At 44.0% G+C, this 21,215-nt stretch overlaps 1 protein-coding gene across 1 annotated transcript in view; it reads left to right on the forward strand.

The window, feature by feature from the left end:
* Window positions 1-21,215, forward strand: part of LOC311223189 (uncharacterized protein) — a 43,888-nt gene that overhangs the window by 2,891 nt on the left and 19,782 nt on the right. The window contains exon 2 of the mRNA XM_084307950.1: window positions 20,422-20,545. Within this exon, the coding sequence (XP_084164076.1) occupies window positions 20,422-20,545 (124 nt within the window). The remainder of the gene's footprint in view (window positions 1-20,421; window positions 20,546-21,215) is intronic.

Raw genomic sequence — 21,215 nt, forward strand, 5'->3', positions numbered from 1 at the left:
GGTGGAGGACGGGTTCTGGCTGGAGGGAGGAAACAAAATGGAGAACAAGACACACTGGGGAAGCACATACATTGGGATGTAACAGGCTCAAACAAGGGACTAAACACGTTTAGCAATTATGCCACATCAATGTGGAACGCCCTACCCACAGCTGTAAAGGAATGTGAATCACTACCCACTTTCAAAACCACTCTCAAAGGGCACCTACGAGAGACTGCAATTCGATGTAAATGTCCTAACCCAACCCCCTCCATTGTACAGTAAATGTCCTATTAAACCCAATAATACACAAGACCCTCTTCTTGGGACCAAGTAAGGTTTTGTCGATAATCCAATGTACAGTTACCCAGTTGTACCCATTCTGCAGTCTGTTAATACAATTTTCAATCAATCAATCAAACATGGTACAAACAAAAAGCTAACTGCAAAACACGGAAACCAAACCTCAGCAGTGCTGGAAAACGGGACTAGAGTTACAGGAACGGACTCACAGGGAAATACAGGGTAAAGGGCAATTCCGCGAACGGCAGGGAATGCAGAAACACGACAGGATAACGGCAGACAGGGCTCACGGAACACAAGGCACAGGATACACAGGGTGAACAGAACAATGGCGCAACACTAGTAACAGGGGGCGGCACGTATATATACAGACACTAATTATGACAAGAAACAGCTGGGCGGTGCAGCGGTCTAAGTGCTCGTCACCAACGCGAGAGACACCGGTATCGAATCCGGCTGTCAGCGTTGCCTCCGGCTTGGGCCGGCCGTCATACTGACTCAATTGGCAGAGTCAGCGGGAGGGGAGTCGATAGGTGGTAATCTGGTCGTTGTAAACAGCGACTCCTACAGGTCGGTCAGGGCACCTGCACAGCAAGGACAGGAGATGGCGAGGGTAGTGTGAGCCTCCCACACGTTACATCTCGCCAATGAGAGTCCGTGCTGGCAGGTGAAAAGATGTGGCTGGCTGACTCCGCATGTATCGGAGGGGACATGCAATAGTATTTATCAACCCTCCCTACGACCGACCAGTGGGGGGCACATGCGAGCAACGATCAAGACAGGGGAGGGGGTAATTGGCACGACTAAATTGGGATGGGAGAAAAAGTGAAAAAAAAAATTAAAACAGCTGGGCTGACAGACTAGGACACATGAATATCAATACACATACTGGGAACACAGGACTAGACTAGAACTAGGGATGCCCCGATCAAGTTTTTTGCCACCGATACCGATCACCGATCGCCTTGAGCCATATCGGCCGATACCGATCCGATACCGATCGTTTTTGATTAATAAATAAAAAATAAAAAAATTATAATTTTTTTTTTTTTTTATAAAATATATATATTATATAATTAGACTTGTAGTTGTATTATCTGCGAGACAACGCCACCACGCAACAAGTCAAAATGCTCGCTATCTCCACTGTCTGTGTGTATACTCTGCTTTGATCAAATCACATTCTGCTCTGCAGATTTACCCTAGGCTCTGCAGATATACCCTACTCCCTCAGCTATCCCCGTTAGTGACTGCGATGCAAGCCGGGCTTCGAATATGCATCGAATGAGTGTTATAAGACATTGATATCAGGAGCTGTCTGTAGCTACTGCTAGCCGGAAATATAACGTTAAGACAACGCCTCAGTGAACTATTTAGTTGAATGGGACATTTCGTTTTGAACAGTGAGCTAAGCTAACGTGAGCTAACAGAGGTATCATACACTAGTACTAGATAACTAGACTATTGCTGGAGCATTTGTTGATATCAGGAGCTATCAGTAGCTAGCCGGCTAGATACCGTTCAGTTAGACAATGCCTCATCATGTATTAAACTAAAAGTGAATAGTTGACTGGGTCATTTTGTAACGGTAGCTAACGTTAGCTCATGGAGGTCCCGTCCCAATAGACTAGACTAGACCCGTGTTTACATGCGTGCGGGAGGAGCTGGAGGAGGAGCAGACGCGCAGCACTGTGTGCAGCTCCCGGTGTCTGAGACAGAACTCAGCGAGTGAGATCTGTGTTGACGATCGGCGAAAATAAAGCATTATCACCGATCACCGATCGCATATTTATACTGATTATCGGCCGATAACGATCGGTGGCCGATCGATCGGGGCATCCCTAACTAGAACATATGAACATACTGGGGAGCACACAGGACCGATAGCAGATACATAGGGAGTACATTAGCAATGACAGACAACAGACTCAAAACTACAGGTAAATAAAGAGTGGTCGCCTGTAGTACCGCCGACAGGCCGCCGGATGGTAGCAGAGGATTGTCTATGGTTCATACCGTTCAGGAGTCCATAGGGATTGTTCGTGGAGCCATAGAAAGGCTGATTGTGACACCATCAGAGACTCTCCCTCACTCTCCACCTTCAAATCCCATCTCAAAACCCACCTGTTCTCCCTAGCATTTAACCTTCCCTACACATAACCACCCTCCTCATCCTGTTGTTATGTAAGGGATAATGTATAGCTACGAGGTCATTGTCGCAAAATAATTGACCGACACGTAGTTTAAAATACCGAGCCGCTTCGGCGAGGTGTTTTAAACGTCAGTGAAGGTCAATTATTTTGCGACAATGACCGAGTAAAGCTATACATTATCCCGCTTATTACATGGCTAACTTACTAACAATATACCTAATTCATTTGACAAATCGCAGTTGTTCTGTGGCTCTGTCAGCCCAAATAAAGTGATTATTATTATCGCGGGCAGCCTCTGTTCTGGCTCCGCTGTAATCTACACACACTCCGCTGTCAGTGCAGCAGCGGCAGGTGTGTCTGATTTGCTGCACTGATGTGGGCTTGATTGCGAACAGCTGCGCACATCGGTCATTATTGTCCCACAGCGGTCATTATTGAAAAATAATGACCGCTGTCGGGGGGCTATTGACCAATCACAAGCAAGCATTTCGGCAAATGTGAAAACGCCATGTAATAAGTAAGGGATAATGTATAGCTACGAGGTCATTGTCGCAAAATAATTGACCGACACGTAGTTTAAAATACCGAGCCGCTTCGGCGAGGTGTTTTAAACGTCAGTGAAGGTCAATTATTTTGCGACAATGACCGAGTAAAGCTATACATTATCCCGCTTATTACATGGCTAACTTACTAACAATATACCTAATTCATTTGACAAATCGCAGTTGTTCTGTGGCTCTGTCAGCCCAAATAAAGTGATTATTATTATCGCGGGCAGCCTCTGTTCTGGCTCCGCTGTAATCTACACACACTCCGCTGTCAGTGCAGCCGCGGCAGGTATGTCTGATTTGCTGCACTGATGTGGGCTTGATTGCGAACAGCTGCGCACATCGGTCATTATTGTCCCACAGCGGTCATTATTGAAAAATAATGACCGCTGTCGGGGGGCTATTGACCAATCACAAGCAAGCATTTCGGCGAATGTGAAAACGCCATGTAATAAGTAAGGGATAATGTATAGCTACGAGGACATTGTTGCAAAATAATTGACCGACACAGAGTTCTGGAACACCGAGGCGCAGCCGAGGTGTTCTAAACGCAGTGAAGTAGGCTTGGGCGGTATCATTTTTTTCATACCTTGATTACCTAATACCCCGGTATACGGTATATGACGGTATGACTTTCATTTTCATCAGCGGCAACCCGTGTTACCAAGTAAACAAATCACGGAGATGGCCAGTTTGCCCGCAGCATGCTAGTGCTAACGTTAAGCTCTCAGAATGGTAGCAGTTCGCCCGCAGCATCCTAGTGCTAACGTTAAGCTCTCAGAATGGTAGCAGTTCGCCCGCAGCATCCTAGTGCTAACGTTAGCTCTCAGAATGGTAGCAGTTCGCCCGCAGCATCCTAGTGCTAACGTTAAGCTCTCAGAATGGTAGCAGTTCGCCCGCAGCATCCTAGTGCTAACGTTAAGCTCTCAGAATGGTAGCAGTTCGCCCGCAGCATCCTAGTGCTAACGTTAGCTCTCAGAATGGTAGCAGTTCGCCCGCAGCATCCTAGTGCTAACGTTAGCTCTCAGAATGGTAGTAGTTCGCCCGCAGCATCCTAGTGCTAACGTTAGCTCTCAGAATGGTAGCAGTTCGCCCGCAGCATCCTAGTGCTAACGTTAGCTCTCAGAATGGTAGCAGTTCGCCCGCAGCATCCTAGTGCTAACGTTAGCTCTCAGAATGGTAGCAGTTCGCCCGCAGCATCCTAGTGCTAACGTTAGCTCTCAGAATGGTAGCAGTTCGCCCGCAGCATCCTACACACAACAACAACACACACTCTCGTTACCACAGCGCTTTACGGTATTTTCACAGCACTGTCGCAACATTACCGTAAAGCGTGAACACCGTTCAGTTAGCTCTCAGAATAGCCAGTTAGCCAGCAGCACCAGCAACGGTAAGCGTGTCTCATTTAATTTCCACCACTGAAGCGGGGTTTCCCCTCCTCCTGTGTGTAGACAACCAGCTCTGCGTGGCTCGCTCCACTAGTGAGGACTGGTCTCGCCCTCTGCTGGCGCGTGTGTGCACTACAACAAAACTCCGTTTTGACGGTATTGATTTTCAATACCGTCGGGATTTCTAAATACCCTGGTATACCGTAATACCGTCATACCGCCCAAGCCTACAGTGAAGGTAAATTATTTTGCGACAATGACCGAGTATAGCTATACATTATCCCGCTTATTACATGGCTAACTTACTAACAATATACCTAATTCATTTTATACCATCGACAAGACGAGATCAAATGCAGACGCAGTTGTTCTGTGGCTCCTCTGTCATCGCCGGCAGCCGGCAGGTGTAATAATAATAATTTAGGACCTGCTCCGAGGTCATCAATCGGCACACATGCGATGCATGCATGCAATTCGTATCTGCGATTAACCCATCCCGTCCTTCCCCCCCAAGGTCTGATTGCACTGATGTAGTGCAGCTGTGCATAATGGTAATGCTTAGCTTTCGTGACTGCGATCAAAATGCTTGATTGTGATTGGTCAATAGCGCTCTGTTGCCCCTAACAGCGCTCATTATTGCGCATTGCCCATGACAGCTGTGAATCATCGAGAAATAATTGACCGCTGTCAGGGGCAACCGAGCGCATTTTGGCGAATGTTAAAACGCCATGTAATAATGTTTGTTATTGTGGCTCTTGTGTATTTCATATTGTTCCATGTTTCCAGGGGCGGACCTAGCACATTTGGCGCCCTAGGCGAGGTTCACCACTGCGCCCCCCCCCCCCCCCCCCCCCCCCCTCCAAAAATAAATCAAAACATTGCCGCGCTACCAACCGGTTAACCCTTTTCACTGCGACAATACACAGAAGGTTAACCCTTTAACAGTTATACAGTAAAGTACTGCACCTTTATTTTTTATAAGCAAGAACAAGAGCTAAGAATAAATGTAAAGTGCACACTAAAGAATTAAAACAAATAAACAACTTAGCTAACACACAATAATAATAATAACTAGGGATGTCCGATATTATCGGCCGACCGATATTATCGGCCGATATCGGCAGTAAAATGTGATATCGGAAAATATCGGTATCGGTTTAAAAAAAGAAAAAAACAATAACAATATTTGTTATATATATATCCAGTGAAATTATTAGTTACCTGAAATTATTAGGTTTTTTGGGGGGGGGGGAACCCCTGCATATATCGGTATCGGTTGATATCGGTTGATATCGGTATCGGAAATTAAGAGTTGGACAATATCGGAATATCGGTATCGGTAAAAAAGCCAATATCGAGCATCCCTAATAATAACAATAACAAACAATAAAAGAATGTGCAAATTTGCTTTCAAAGAAAATTAAGAAGAAATGTAAAGTGCACACTAAAGAATTAAAACAAACAACTTAGCTAACAATCAATAATAATAATAACAATAACAAACAATAAAATAACGTGCAAATTTGCTTTAAAAGAAAATTATGTATTGTAAAATATGTTACACATATATAATCAAAATATAATATGCTAAATAAACAAACAAATAAATAAAAATTACAAATTCACTTTGTCTAAAGAACTATTTACATTCCACTCCCTATCATCACACTTCAAGGTTAGTGTTGTGAAGGATCAGATTAAACCGAATATATATATTTATTTATGGATATATATTTAATGGTATTTGTATATCGTTTGATATCCCTTGTATATTCCTTGTACATATACACTGAATATCCCTTTGGTCTACTAACAGCCCATAATAGTTTCATTCTCTCATTGGACAAGAACTTGGCGCCAGCAGCCAAGCCCCTTGGTTCAAGTTCAATCGTGCCGACGAACATGTCGTTACTAGCCCCGGTTCCGCGTAGGAATACGTCTGCCGAAATACGAATGGTACTATTTGTTCACAGCGCATATATATATGGCGCAAGTAAAGTAGAACTTCCCTTAGCCCTTAGTTCTTTACCCTCCAACCTAGTGGCAAGACGTTAAGCCTCACCCACGATACACGTGTGGTGCAGTATGGTCAAATTGGCCTCAGAATGGCATTGAGACATCGTGTGGATTAATAGTTGAATTGTCATAGTTTGGCACTATACCGTCGAGTGGGACGTATTTCTATTAAGTTAATAATAGTCTATTATGTATGGTGCATCGTTCGGTTAGAGTTATAAAGTGAGCAGTACCCCCATCGTTTTCCTCGCGTTATCTAGAGTCTTAACCAGGCTGGGCAGACCACGTGTGGTGCTTTCATCCGAGGAGTTCTGGGCAAGGACGAGTGGACCTGCACATTGGATTACCTTACCCGGACGACGGCGAGCCCTACACGGCTTGGATTATCTACTTGCTTTGGGTGCTTTGATTATGCCATGGATAACAGCCAACACTGGTAAGTGTTGGAACTACCCCCGAGAGGAGTCCAGGTGAGACGGCGCTCTAACCCGAGTGAGGTCGCCTCACGTCTCTTCGTTGTGGACCGGCAGCTACCGTCTACAAGAGGGCCCAACTGTATTCATCTGTGGACCAAGGTTCTGTGGGCACCGTGTTCAGCACTCTGAATTCTCCCAAGAAATCGTTGGCCAGATGGGATATCGCCAGCGGCTCTCCTAACCCCCCCCCCCCTACTGACTTACAACCAGCGGGACCCCCTTTAGTGTATCCAGCTATAATCATTAAGTACCATCGCTATAGTTCCCTAAAGAACCAGGTTGTATACTTGCTTCCTGCGTAACCAGAGATTGGACATTCAATGTTGATTTGCCTACGAATACTCATTTGCCTTACAAGTGCATTCAAATCATAAATGTCATTACGTGAACGTTGTATATACCCTTTGCTATATATTAAAGATTCGACGGATACATTTGTGTGGACTTGGTTTCATCAGGTGGGAAAGTGTTCATCATATCTATATCATGTACTGTGTGGCCAGTAGTTAAAGTACATAAAGCGGTAGTGGTTTAATGATACCATACTTATCAATACAGTCAGGGAATTGTACCCCTCAGTTACAGTTAGCCTGTAGCTCCTACTGGTTTCCATTTACAGTGCAATCCTTCTGGCCTTCCTCGCTGCAAAGTCATCAATCACATAAAATGTTCCAACTCCTGAGCCAGCTCCTTCCCATCCAAATCAGATTGCCCTCCATGGTTTAAGGTGTGTACAAGTGCCTCTGCTTGCTTCATCAGCTCTTGGTGTGGCAGGTCTTGGAAGTTGTACAAAATTGCATACCTTTCACTTTGGCACGTTTCTCGTCTTCTTCTTTTCTTCTCTTTTTATACTGGATGGTCGGATGGCTTTTGCCTCTTCATAGTTCTCTAACGTTAGTCTTTCTTTCCTCAACGCTCTAATTCTATAAACACTTGACCGATACCCATCAATGCACAGCGCTCTAGCATGTTCTGACTGTGAACACCTAAAGCTGAGGCTCAGACCGACCGACCATTTTAGATTTTTGGCTCATTTTCCCTTATGTTAGAATTTTTTTAATGTAAAAATAATGGTTGCAGATATAGAGGAGGCGCTAAAACTGTGCGGAGAAAAAAAATCTAAAATTTAAAATAAAAAATAAAAAACTTTTTTTATTTTCTTTTATTTTGGCGCCCCCCTCTGGGTGGCGCCCTAGCCTAGGCAACCGCCTATATCGCCTGTAGGAAGCGACCCCCTGCATGTTTCCCCTGTGGTTCTATGTTTATTTTGTTTCTTTGTTTTTCTTTTCTTTCTGCCTACTGTCAGCGATTTCGGGTTATTGAGAAGCGCTCTATAAATTAAATTTATTATTATTATTATTATTAAATCAGTCATTCTGTTATAAGGAATTTATGTACCACCACAGCATATACAGTATGTGTGTTGGACAATCAGAATGTGTGTGTGTGTGTGTGTGGGAAGGGGGATACAGCATAGTATTGCAATATTTTTGCGGCAATATTATATCTCTGTACTACATTCTGTTGTGGAAGGACAGCTCATTCACTGAGAGACTTACACTGCATCAGGGTAAGACATTTTAAGTAATTTAGTAATATCTTTAAACTGAGACTTGATTGCTGACCTGACCAGCTGACTTGATTAAGGGGCGTGTTTAAAGCGGCCATTTTGTTTCCTTAAGTGCCCCATTAAAAGCTGCTTCCTGCTTAAAGACAGCACTTGTGTACTGAGTGTGATCTCAGAGCCCTGTCACTGCTTAAAAGCAGAACCTCAGCCTCTCCTGGAATCACTCTGTACTACATTCTGTTGTGGAAGGACAGCTCATTCACTGAGAGACTTACACTGCATCAGGGTAAGACATTTTAAGTAATTTAGTAATATCTTTAAACTGAGACTTGATTGCTGACCTGACCAGCTGACTTGATTAAGGGGCGTGTTTAAAGCGGCCATTTTGTTTCCTTAAGTGCCCCATTAAAAGCTGCTTCCTGCTTAAAGACAGCACTTGTGTACTGAGTGTGATCTCAGAGCCCTGTCACTGCTTAAAAGCAGAACCTCAGCCTCTCCTGGAATCACTCTGTACTACATTCTGTTGTGGAAGGACAGCTCATTCACTGAGAGACTTACACTGCATCAGGGTAAGACATTTTAAGTAATTTAGTAATATCTTTAAACTGAGACTTGATTGCTGACCTGACCAGCTGACTTGATTAAGGGGCGTGTTTAAAGCGGCCATTTTGTTTCCTTAAGTGCCCCATTAAAAGCTGCTTCCTGCTTAAAGACAGCACTTGTGTACTGAGTGTGATCTCAGAGCCCTGTCACTGCTTAAAAGCAGAACCTCAGCCTCTCCTGGAATCACTCTGTACTACATTCTGTTGTGGAAGGACAGCTCATTCACTGAGAGACTTACACTGCATCAGGGTAAGACATTTTAAGTAATTTAGTAATATCTTTAAACTGAGACTTGATTGCTGACCTGACCAGCTGACTTGATTAAGGGGCGTGTTTAAAGCGGCCATTTTGTTTCCTTAAGTGACCCATTAAGGGCCAGGTGTTAGACAGCACTAATTAGTGATAGGGATTTAAAGGCCTGCTGGCTTAGCGTCAGCGAAGCGTCGAGGAGGAGTTTTCCTGGAGTTATACGCCGAGGGATCCACCGATCCACCTAGCGCTAAGTACACCCTAGTCCTATCTTTCACTCCACTCTGCTATTCCTCTACTTCCTCCCTGCCACTCTTGACACCACAATGTGTCTCATATCCACAATCTGCTCCTCCAGAACAGATTCAACCCACCCACGGCAGTTTGCTAGCAACCCGGCTAATCTATCCTACCCTCCTACAGCCACTAATACACCTGTCACAGTACGGGGAGGCTTATGGAATTGTCAATCAGCAGTCAAGAAAGCTGACTTCATTACTGCCTACGCCCATAGTCAAAATCTGCAGCTCCTGGCTCTAACTGAGACCTGGATAACCCCCAATAACTCATCAACACCTGCAGCATTATCTACAAACTATAACTTCACTCACACACCTCGACCTTCCAGACGGGGTGGAGGCACTGGCCTCATGACATCTCCTTCATGGACTACAAACTTAACACCCCTCCCAGCACTGTCACTCTCCTCTTTTGAATATCATGCAGTATCTGTCTCTAATCCTTTCAATCTCACCATTGTTACACTCTACCGCCCTCCAGGTCCGCTCGATCACTTCACAGATGAGCTGGACATGCTTCTAAGCTCCTTACCGGAAGATGGTACCCCTCTCCTTCTATTGGGCGACTTCAACCTGCCTGACTCATCTCAGTCAGTCATAGTAGTCTCCCTCCTACAATCATTTGACCTGACTCCCACTGCCATGCCTCCCACCCACAAAGCAGGCAACTCCTTGGATCTCATATTTTCCCGTAACTCCAGCATCATTAACACCACGGTAACTCCCCTACATGTATCTGACCATTCCTTCATATCCTTCTCACTAACTCTCATGCTTAACCGAAAGGTCTTCACCCCAACTCAAACCGTCTCACTCAGACGCAACCTGCCCTCCCTATCCCCCTCCACCCTCTCCTCTGACATACTGTCCGCTCTACCTTTGAGTGACACCTTCTCTGCTCTCTCCACAGAGATGGCAACCTCCACCCTCCTCTCAGCCCTTGCAACCTCCTTCGACAAGCTCTGTCCCCTCGTTGAGAAACCTGCCCGCCGTTCCCCACCCAGTCCATGGCTGACAGATCCAGTGAGAGAACAAAGACAGGTCCTGAGAGCAGCTGAAAGGAAGTATAGAAAGTCACGCCTCACTGCTGACATCGACACATATCACAACCTCTTGTTAACATTCTCCAAAACCATTACTAATGCCAAAGCTTCTTTCTTTCACCATAGGATCGAGGCCTCTGCCAAGAATCTTCGCAAACTGCATGCTACCATGTCCTCCCTCCTCACTCCCCCCCCACCCCCCCCTCCCTCATCTTTCTCTGCCGAAGATTTTGCGATCTTCTTTAAGGAAAAAGTGGAGAACATCCGCAGCTCCTTCTCCCAACCCCCACCCATTCCAAATGCTGAATCGAGAACCTCATCCTTCACTCTGTCATCTTTCTCTCCCATTACAGAAGCCGAGACCCTGACACTGGTAACGTCGAACCGTCCGACTACATGCCAGCTGGACCGGCTACTTTCCCCACTCCTCCAGACCATAGCACCAGACATCCTCCCATTCCTAACTGCAACCATCAACTCCTCACTCAACTCGGGGGTGGTCCCCACCTCCCTAAAACAAGCCAGAGTCACGCCCCTCATAAAAAAACCATCCCTGAACCCTACCGTCATAGGCAACTACCGTCCTGTCTCTCTTCTCTCCTTCCTTTCTAAAACACTTGAACGTGCTGTATCCAACCAACTTACTGCTTATCTCTTACAGAATGACCTCCTAGACCCTAATCAGTCAGGCTTCAGAACTGGTCACTCCACAGAGACAGCCCTCATTGCGGTCACAGAGGCACTTCACTTAGCAAAAGCGAAAGGCCTCTCCTCTGTCCTGATTCTCCTAGATCTATCTGCAGCCTTCGACACAGTCAACCACCAGATCCTCCTCGCGGCCCTCGCAGGAATGGGAGTGGCTGGCTCTGCGCTGACATGGTTGTCATCATACCTCAATGACCGCTCCTACCAAGTGTCATGGAGAGGGACCCTGTCGGCCACCCGCCCCCCTGCGGACGGGTGTCCCCCAGGGCTCGGTTTTAGGACCCCTTCTCTTCTCCCTCTACACTAAATCACTGGGTAACATTATCACGTCTCATGGCTTCTCCTACCACTGTTATGCCGACGATACTCAACTCTTCCTCTCCTTCCCTCCCTCAGATATCCACGTCTCTGAGCGGATCTCGGCCTGTCTGTCCGACATCTCCGCCTGGATCACGACCAACCACCTCAAACTGAACCTAAGCAAAACAGAATTGCTCCACCTGCCGGCCAAATCCTCCCCCCTGACCATTCTCACAGTCGAGAATGCAGCTGTGACCGCGTCCCCGACCGCCAAGAACCTTGGTGTTGTCCTCGACGACCAGTTGAACTTCTCTGCTCACATCGCAGCGACAACCAGAACCTGCCGATTCCTCCTGAGCAACGTCAGAAGGATCCGCCCCTTCCTGACAAAAGAAGCCACCCAACTCGTCCAATCAACAGTCATCTCCCGCCTCGACTACTGCAACGCACTGCTCGCTGGCCTCCCGGCCACTGCCACTAAGCCTCTTCAACTCATTCAGAACGCAGCGGCCCGCCTGATCTCAAACCTACCGAAGTCGGCCCATGTCACCCCACTTCTTAGGGACCTGCACTGGCTCCCCATTGCTGCACGAATCTGCTTCAAGGCCCTCGACCTAGCATACCGTGCGGCAAAGGGAACTGCTCCCGCCTACCTCCGGTCAATGGTCTCTAACTACACACCCTCAAGACCCCTACGCTCTGCATCTTCTGGCCGCCTCAGACCTACTCCTATCCAAGCTCCGGGAGGGTCATCAAAGAGAAGTCGCCTATTCTCAATCCTTGCCCCACAATGGTGGAATGAACTACCCACCCCAGTTAGGACAGCCGAAACACGTCCAATCTTTCGCCGTCGACTAAAGACGCACTTCTTCAACCATTATCTGAATTAAAAAAGAAAAGAAAAAAAAGAAAAATTATCTAACCCTAACTAACCATACTGTCATGCACTTGTCCTAATAAACTAACCTACACTGTAGCACTCAACACTTTGATGAACATTGTTACTCAGCTGATAGAGTTGTGCCCTTCCTGATGGCTTGTCGTACAGAACTTGTAAGTCGCTTTGGATAAAAGCGTCAGCTAAATGACTAAATGTAAATGTAAATGTATATCAATAACACAGACATCCAAGTACGAATATAAAGTATGGATGAGCACAAGTAATGTTTTCCAAGAGCGAGTACTCGCATGAATTACTTAAGTAGTGCTCGAGTAATTGTTTAGGAAATATATTTTTCGAATGCTTCACTACCACACTACAGAAGGTTAACCCTTTCACTACCACACTACATACAGTTAACCATCTGTCGTGTGGTAGTGAAAGGGTTAACCTTCTGTATTGCCGCAGTGAAAGGGTTAACCCTTTGGTAGTGTGGCAGTGAAAGGGTTAAAGTGCATGCCAGTAACAAAAAAACAACTACTGGTTTTTATTTTTTCTCCTTCCGTGGACATAGCAATATACCCAATGCTTAATGCGTATCGTTAATCAAAACAGTCGGTTACCATTTGTAATAATTACATTACCTCCACTCTGTCTGCAGGTCTCTATGCTCATGGAATGGCATGTCCGTATCAAATAGTATATGAACGCTACGCAAAGTGGGCGACATGTTGTTGGCACAATTTGGAAATGCGCAAACACGAACCGCTGTTATTATATTTTAGATAGCGCTAAGCTAAGAAACTTTTTTTTTTTTATCCACTTTTTCTCCCATTTTTCTATTTTTCTCCCATCCCAATTTTCGTATCATCCAATTCAACCCTCCCCTGTCTTTGAACGCTGTTTCTTGCCTCCCACAAGCCGGCTGCAATGTGGACTAAGTCATACACATAGCACGAGTCCCCTCCGATACTCGAGGTAACAGCAGTCGCATCTTTCCACCTGCGCGGCTCAATCTTTCAGCGTCAGGGGTCTGGGCTTTGGAGGGGCCCCGCCCCCGTCGCTTCCTGATTCTACTGCGCAGGCGCACCAACCGACCTGTAGGAGTCACTGTTCACAAAGCCCGATCCCCACCCATCAGTTTCCCTCGCCCTAATACTGCAGTGCCAATGTGTATTAGTGCGGACGACCAGCTAAACTGAAAGCAATGTGGAGCGCTGGGCTCGAACAGGGAGGCGTACCTGTTCGAGCCCAGTCTCCAGTATTCATGGTGAGCGCATTGCCCACTGCACCACGTAGCCGCCCAGCTAAGAAACGTTTTGTGGTAACATTTCGTTGGCACAAACGATCACTTTTAGTGGACGTATTTGGTGGTAACCAAAAACCACTCAAGTTCAGTTGAAACGGAGAGTACTTGAGTAATCGATTACTATCGCCCATCCCTATTATAAAGTTAAAATTTGGTTACCTCTAATTAAATACACCTTTACCAAATAAAGTGCATGAACAAAGTAAAGCGAGATTCAACATGACTATGTAGGGAGGCATTAAAGGGGCAGCTCATTCATTATTATGGTATTATAGTTATAGTTCCTACATGAAACTGCTCTGAAAGGTCTGTGGATTATCTTGAGTAAAAAGGTCATGATTTGCGGAAGGAGACATTTATATATCATCTTTAAAAAAAATATATAATCTTATGTCCTGTACTGGCACAAGCATTAACATATAGCGTTGGAGTGGAGAGATAACACATAATTAATAACATATGGAGATATATTAAAAAAAGTATTTTATCATTTGGTAGAAAATCTCTGGCTGCGGTCGTTTTTTTTAATCTAAAGCCAAAAAGTAAATTTTGTTCCCTGCTTTTCAGCATTTAGCTACAGGCATAGATACATTGTATGTAATGATAAACAATATCATAGTAACTGGTGGGTGTTATATTATTTCAAGATAATAAAGTAGCTATAATGAGTCAGTAGATAAAAAGCAGTAATGGCATGTAGGTTACTGTTAAATGCTCATGTCAGCCTTCGGTCAGATTGATAACCCAATAACTCATTGGTCCGCTCATCTCAACATCAAGCAGCGTCCTGCGATGTCTGTGATATCCAGAACTCAATGCGTCCACAAACTGCTGGGGTTAAACCCGACCGACAGACATGACACACGCACCGCTCCGTCCCCCCCAGTCATCGACCTTAGGTCAAGTGATTGGAGTTGCGGAGTCTATTATTTTATTTGCACCGGGAAGGATTCATTTTACAAAATGACTTGTAATACTGCTCAATTGAGAGCTCGGTTGTATTACTACTTTTTTTTAATAAGTATTACCACTGTAACCTTACTTAATAAGCCCATTATATAGAATCTACATTATATATATATATAGAATATATATATGCTTACCTACACGCATGGCCTACATATGATATAATTTTTCTTTCAATACCGGGTCTGTGTGGATACAGACATAATGTGATCATTCTACTAGAGTCTTACATCATAAATCCTAAACATCACGAGGCAGTGCTTCATCATGCTTAAAAAATGGGTAAAGTTACAATGCAAAACATTTCAATGCTTACCCGAATGGTCAGAAGAATGTATACGAAGTGGGTTCAAAAAAGGTTTTATTTCTTTAAAAATACAAAATTACACTGTATAAAAATGTCCATTAGTTAAAAGATTATATAAAACAAAACATCACATCTCTTAAGATCGCAAAGGCCTAACACGGCTTGTGTCTCCACGCAAACTCCTGCATGTCCACCTTCTGTAAAAACTGATCATCTGAAAATCTGAAGGAATTCTGCCGAGATCCAGTGAGTTAGCCCTTATAAAGGCTCTCAAGATCTCTTCGCCATTGGTTCAAATACAGTGATGCAATTTTCCACCCTCCAATCAACGCACAATACGTAGGGACTAGCTCTCCTCCCCTCCTACTCCACTGGGCCGTAACTTGAAAAGTAATTGTAACGTTTTTGCTGGAACAGAGTACGATATGGTGCAACCTCCCTTTGTCTCTGCTGTGGAAAGCACCCTGCTCGGAGATGTCTCCAAGGCCATCACCTCCCGGCATTACGAAGGGGCCCCCTTCGTTCTCACTCACCCCAACTCAAGGGGATGCAGACGAGGGAGACTGCGTGTGCTATATAGTACATGGTCCTTTTTAGCATGATTAGCCTAACACATACATATACAGATATATACAGGTACACATACATGTATAATACAGTACATATATATATAGTATACAGTGTACACATATATATGCACATACTTGTACCTATCATTGGTTTTACTCTATGCAGGCAGGACAGGGTTAACATGTGCCGACTTGCTCTCAGCTCGGGCCTGCTCTTAGCTCAAGGCCACAGATAGAGAGAAGCACATTCCCCCCCCCCCCCCTCTAACAGAGACTGCACTTCTGCCTCCATTCCGACTGCTCCAATCATACACAACAAACACAAGAACACTATACAAAGTGTTGTGTCACTTGTGGCACTTAACATGTGTTTACACATGTGTTTACACATAACGTGTTTCTTCTCAATTCCTTTCTGACTGGGCGTTTACCAGCCAGAATGCATATCACATCTAGACACCTATAGTAACATATGCCTAGATCTAAAACAAATATATACAATAAACCTATTGTATTGATTCCATTGATTCCATTGTCCAGGAAGAATCTACAGACATTCCCCATAATCATATATAAGAGCAGGATGTCATAATAACCAGTGTCACTAGTTGGCTGTGACACTTTACAGTTACTCACCCTACTCATGTACAGTAGGCATCCACATTACACAGCATGCCATTTACAGACATAAATAAACGTCATGGCTCATCTCCTACTCTGGGTATTCAGTAGGTGGTGTCAGAGAGGCAACTACCCATGTGACCTAAGGATAGTAGTAGGGCCACAATTTTTAAATGTTCAATTGCAAATTGAATTAATTGTTTTTCTGGTAAATGTATCGTTTAGATTGATCGGCTAATCGATAACAAAATAATCGCTAGTTTGCAGCCCTAATATGCTCTGACCGTCTGTATATGCCATATACATATTTTCTTATATAGTATACCATCACTAAATAAATCTGTTCAACATTCTACTTAGTACAGTTGTTTTATACTATTTATTTTTGTCTGTGTTGTGTCTATTTTGAAAAGCAATGAAAAACAAAAAGGTTTGAAAGTGTTATGTGACAGCCACAGCAGAACGTGTGTTTTATACAATTTATCTTATTATATGTTGTAAGTATTGAAAGCGTTATGTGACAGCCACAGCATAATGTGTGTTTTAAACAATTTATCTTATTATATGTTGTAAGTATTGAAAGCGTTATGTGACAGCCACAGCAGAATGTGTGTTTTATACAATTTATCTTATTATATGTTGTAAGTATTGAAAGCGTTATGTGACAGCCACAGCAGAATGTGTGTTTTATACAATTTATCTTATTATATGTTGTAAGTATTGAAAGCGTTATGTGACAGCCACAGCAGAACGTGTGTTTTATACAATTTATCTTATTTTATACAACGGCATGCAAATTTCTCGATTCTGATTGGCTGAAACAGTCATTTTACACGTATGTATTCTTCACAATTCCACGCTCCTGGTCCCAGGACCCGCCCACACACAGACACACTCACTCGGTCGCATTTTTTTATTTTCTTTCTTCCCCTTCCTTGCCAGAGCTCACTCTCTCACACTGTCTGGCTTCCAGACACACTCACTCGGTCGCATACACACCCACCCACACACATACATACACACACACACACACACACACACACACACACACACACACACACACACACACACACACACACACACACACACACACACACACACACACACACACCAGCGTTTCCGTTAGCCGGTAATTACCGGTATTTGACCGGCAAAATCTGTTGAAGTCCGACATATTTAATCTCTCCGGTCTTAATGTCCGGTGAAAATAATTCCCTGAGTCTAAGCACAATTTGATTATTTGAATTGTATTAAAATAGGCTAAAATTAAATAGCCTATGCGATGAACGAAACAATCATTACATTTGTTTCATCGTTGCTTCTAATAATGACAACAACGCTGTCAGCGAGAGCTTAGTGCTGCGTGTGCGAATGCATGTGAAGCTGCAGAGCCGGAGCAGCAGCAGCACAGTGCAGTACTCCAGCAGTACTCCAATTCAGCCATTTTCAATTCAATGTTGGGTGGGGGGCGCTACTGTGCGGTCCCCAGAAAAGAGCCAATAACAGCTGAATCTGCTGCTCTGCATCGACATACTCTCGCAAATAAGTCATTGGGAGGTGGAGAGAGAGAGAGTCGTCACGCAAACCCACGATAATGTTGCCGTCTCTCTCTGCCAAATTTCTCAGTTCTTCGCTTGATATAATTAATACAAATGTCCAATATAACGGAATTCGTTAGCTCATAAAAATGTGATTATAACAGACTGCCGTTTATTAATGTCGGGCGAGGCGACTGCCCACAGACACCTATTTGATTTAAAGTCGGCAGCAGCACGGAATCTCGGGACTTATTTTATTTGGAATATAATGACTTTATACGCAAAAGTAGCCTAGTTTTAAGTAAAAATATTATAAATCTACATGCCTTGATGATGTCATTCTTTTGTTTTGTTGTCATTCTTTTGCCTATCAATTGTTTTTAAGCTCAATAAACTCTGACCGGAATTTCTCTCATTTGACCGGTAGATTGAAATCTACCGGACACTGAGGCCGGCAACAATTTTTTCTAACGGAAACCCTGACACACACACACACACACATGTCTTAGTTGCTTAAACAATGTTGGATGATGTAATTGATGGGTCATGAGTCATTGTAGAACAAAATGAAAATTGCGCGAATTGATTGATTGATTAATTGCAATATTTTTATTTTTTATTTTTTACCTACTTTCAATAGAAGCATCTAAGAATGAAGTTCTATAGAAAGTAGGTCTGCATCCCCTTAACAATTGTGTGTATTGAGCCGTACTGTATTGTACCCATTCTGCATCTGGTAATACATTTTTTCAATCAATCATTCCAATAACAACCACTAACTTCATAATTAAAAACTAAAGAAAAGTTGGATGTGTTAGTTGGTTGTAGGGGTGGACGGTATGGTCTAAAATTTATATCACGGTATAATTTGAAGCATAGACGGTAACGGTATATATCACGGTATCATCGTTTTTGATAATTTTTATTTTTTTTATTTTATATATATTTTTTTTTTTTTTATAAAATATATATATTATATAATTAGACTTGTACTTGTATTATCTGCGAGACATCGCCACCACGCAACAAGCTCCACTGTCTGTGTGTACTCTAGTAGCCTCCAGCTACGGCCAGGATTCTCCGGAGCTGCACCTGGACCTATACTCGAGTAGCCTCGAGCAGAGCTACGGCCAGGATTCTCCGGCGCTGCACCTGGACCCTATTGTATTGGTATAACGTTAGCAAGCCCTCAGCTCGAATACGCATCGAATCAGTGTTATAACTTATAAGACATTGATATCAGGAGCTATCTGTAGCTACTGCTAGCCGGATATATAACGTTAATACAACGCCTCAGTGAATTATTTAGTTCAATGGGACATTTAGTTTTGAACGGTGAATTAACTTGCGTTAACGTGAGCTAACAGCTAACGGAGCTATCATACACGTCTCTACTAGACTTGATGGAGCGTTTGTTGATGTCAGGAGCTATCGGTAGCTGGCCGACTAGATACCGTTCGGTTAGACAATGCCTCATCATGTATTAAACTAAAAGTGAATAGTTGACTGGGTCATTTTGTAACGGTAGCTAAGCTAACGTTAGCTCAGGGAGACGCCGCGGTCCTCCCGTGTGCCGTGTCCCGTCCCACTAGACTACTAGACCCGTGTTTACATGCGTGCGGGAGGGGCTGGCACGCCCACTGCGCGAAGCCTCCTAAATAACTTTTTCCAGTTCGCACATATCTATTATCTATGACTAATTCTATCTATTTTTAGGGGCAAATGCGAGTGAAATAGTCGCGCTGTGGTTACATGACGTCATTGCTATTTTAGAGCTGCACTACCGGTTACACGGTATAGTCAAAATCCATACCGTAGAGCAAATTCATACCGTTTATACCGTATACCGTTTATACCGTCCACCCCTAGTTGGTTGGATGTCTTAGTTGAAAGGCAGTTGGATCTGTTAGTTGGTTGGATGTCTTAGTTGAAAGGCAGTTGGATCTGTTAGTTTGTTGGATGTCTTAGTTGATGTGTTAGTTGGTTGGATGTCTTAGTTGAAAGGCAGTTGGATGTGTTAGTTGGTTGGATGTCTTAGTTGAAAGACAGTTGGATGTGTTAGTTGGTTGGATGTCTTAGTTGAAAGTCAGTTGGATGTGTTAGTTGGTTGGATGTCTTAGTTGAAAGACAGTTGGATGTCCTACTGAGAACAGTTAGATGCACTTCCGAGCTGCTTCCACATGGAGGCAACTTCTCTCTTTTTCTTTTTTGGGAACTACTTTTTCTGGCGAATGGTTTTTTCAATAAATCTTCAATTAATGTGTGTTTATTGTATAGCAATAAGGTTGGATGAATGTGGCAGTTGTATAAAAGCATTACACCACTTGCAGTCTAACGACCACCCCTAGGAATGGTTTATTTTTCACAAACCACTCCTGCGCGTGATGTAATGCTTAAATATGTTGTAAGTATTGAAAGCGTTATGCGACAGCCACAGCAGAACGTGTGTTTTATACAATTTATCTTATTATATGTTGTAAGTATTGAAAGCGTTATGCGACAGCCACAGCAGAATGTGTGTGTTTTATACAATTTATTTTATTATATGTTAATAAGTCTTGAAAGCTTTATGAAGCATTATAATGTGTGGATTTATTTTCAGTCTTACACAGTTGAGGACAACAAGGTTCTGGAGGCTAAAGACACGCGGCAACTGGCAAAAGTCAACATGCACGACACGGTCGCTAAGCTGGGACTCACAGAGCAACGCCACCCTAATTGTCAAGGTATGACATTATTCCTTCTAGTATAGTCAGTGTTTGTGTGTATGTGGGTGGGTGGGGGGCAACAACCACAACAATAACAACAACAAAACCTATGACCCCTTTACCCCTGTACTCGGGACAATGCATGGAGAATCGGGTGCAGGCATTGCCCAGAGTTGCCATAGCACACAGCATGCGGTTCTCCAGGGCGGAAGTGGTCGTTACACGTTATCCAACGCGCGTTTACAATTTGTTCCTCACATTTGACCCATTCACACACCGACGGCGGAGGCAACCATGCGAGGTGCCAACCTGCTCATCGGGAGCAATTAGGGGTTAAGTGTCTTGCTCAAGGACACTTCGACACGCTGCCCAGAGAGGAGTGGAAATCGAACCGGGAACCTCCGGATTACCAGACGACTGCTCTACCTAGAGCTGCCGCGGTATCGGTATTACCGCGGTATCGCTGTTACATCATGCCCACCGCAGCGTTGGGCTGAATACCGGCATCACCGCTGTTTTTTAATATATTATTATTATTATTACGCTCTCGTTGGGCTTGCGGCTCTGCAGATATACCCTACTTCTCTGTCGAGATTCCAAGCGACCCTATTGGGTACCAGAAAAGTCACATGAAACACTGCAGACCACTGATTGGTCAGAAGAGATACGCGTCACATGCTTGGAGCAT

This window comes from Notolepis coatsorum, assembly GCF_963971535.1.
Source record: "Notolepis coatsorum genome assembly, chromosome: 2".
NCBI classification, from domain to species: domain Eukaryota; kingdom Metazoa; phylum Chordata; class Actinopteri; order Aulopiformes; family Paralepididae; genus Notolepis; species Notolepis coatsorum.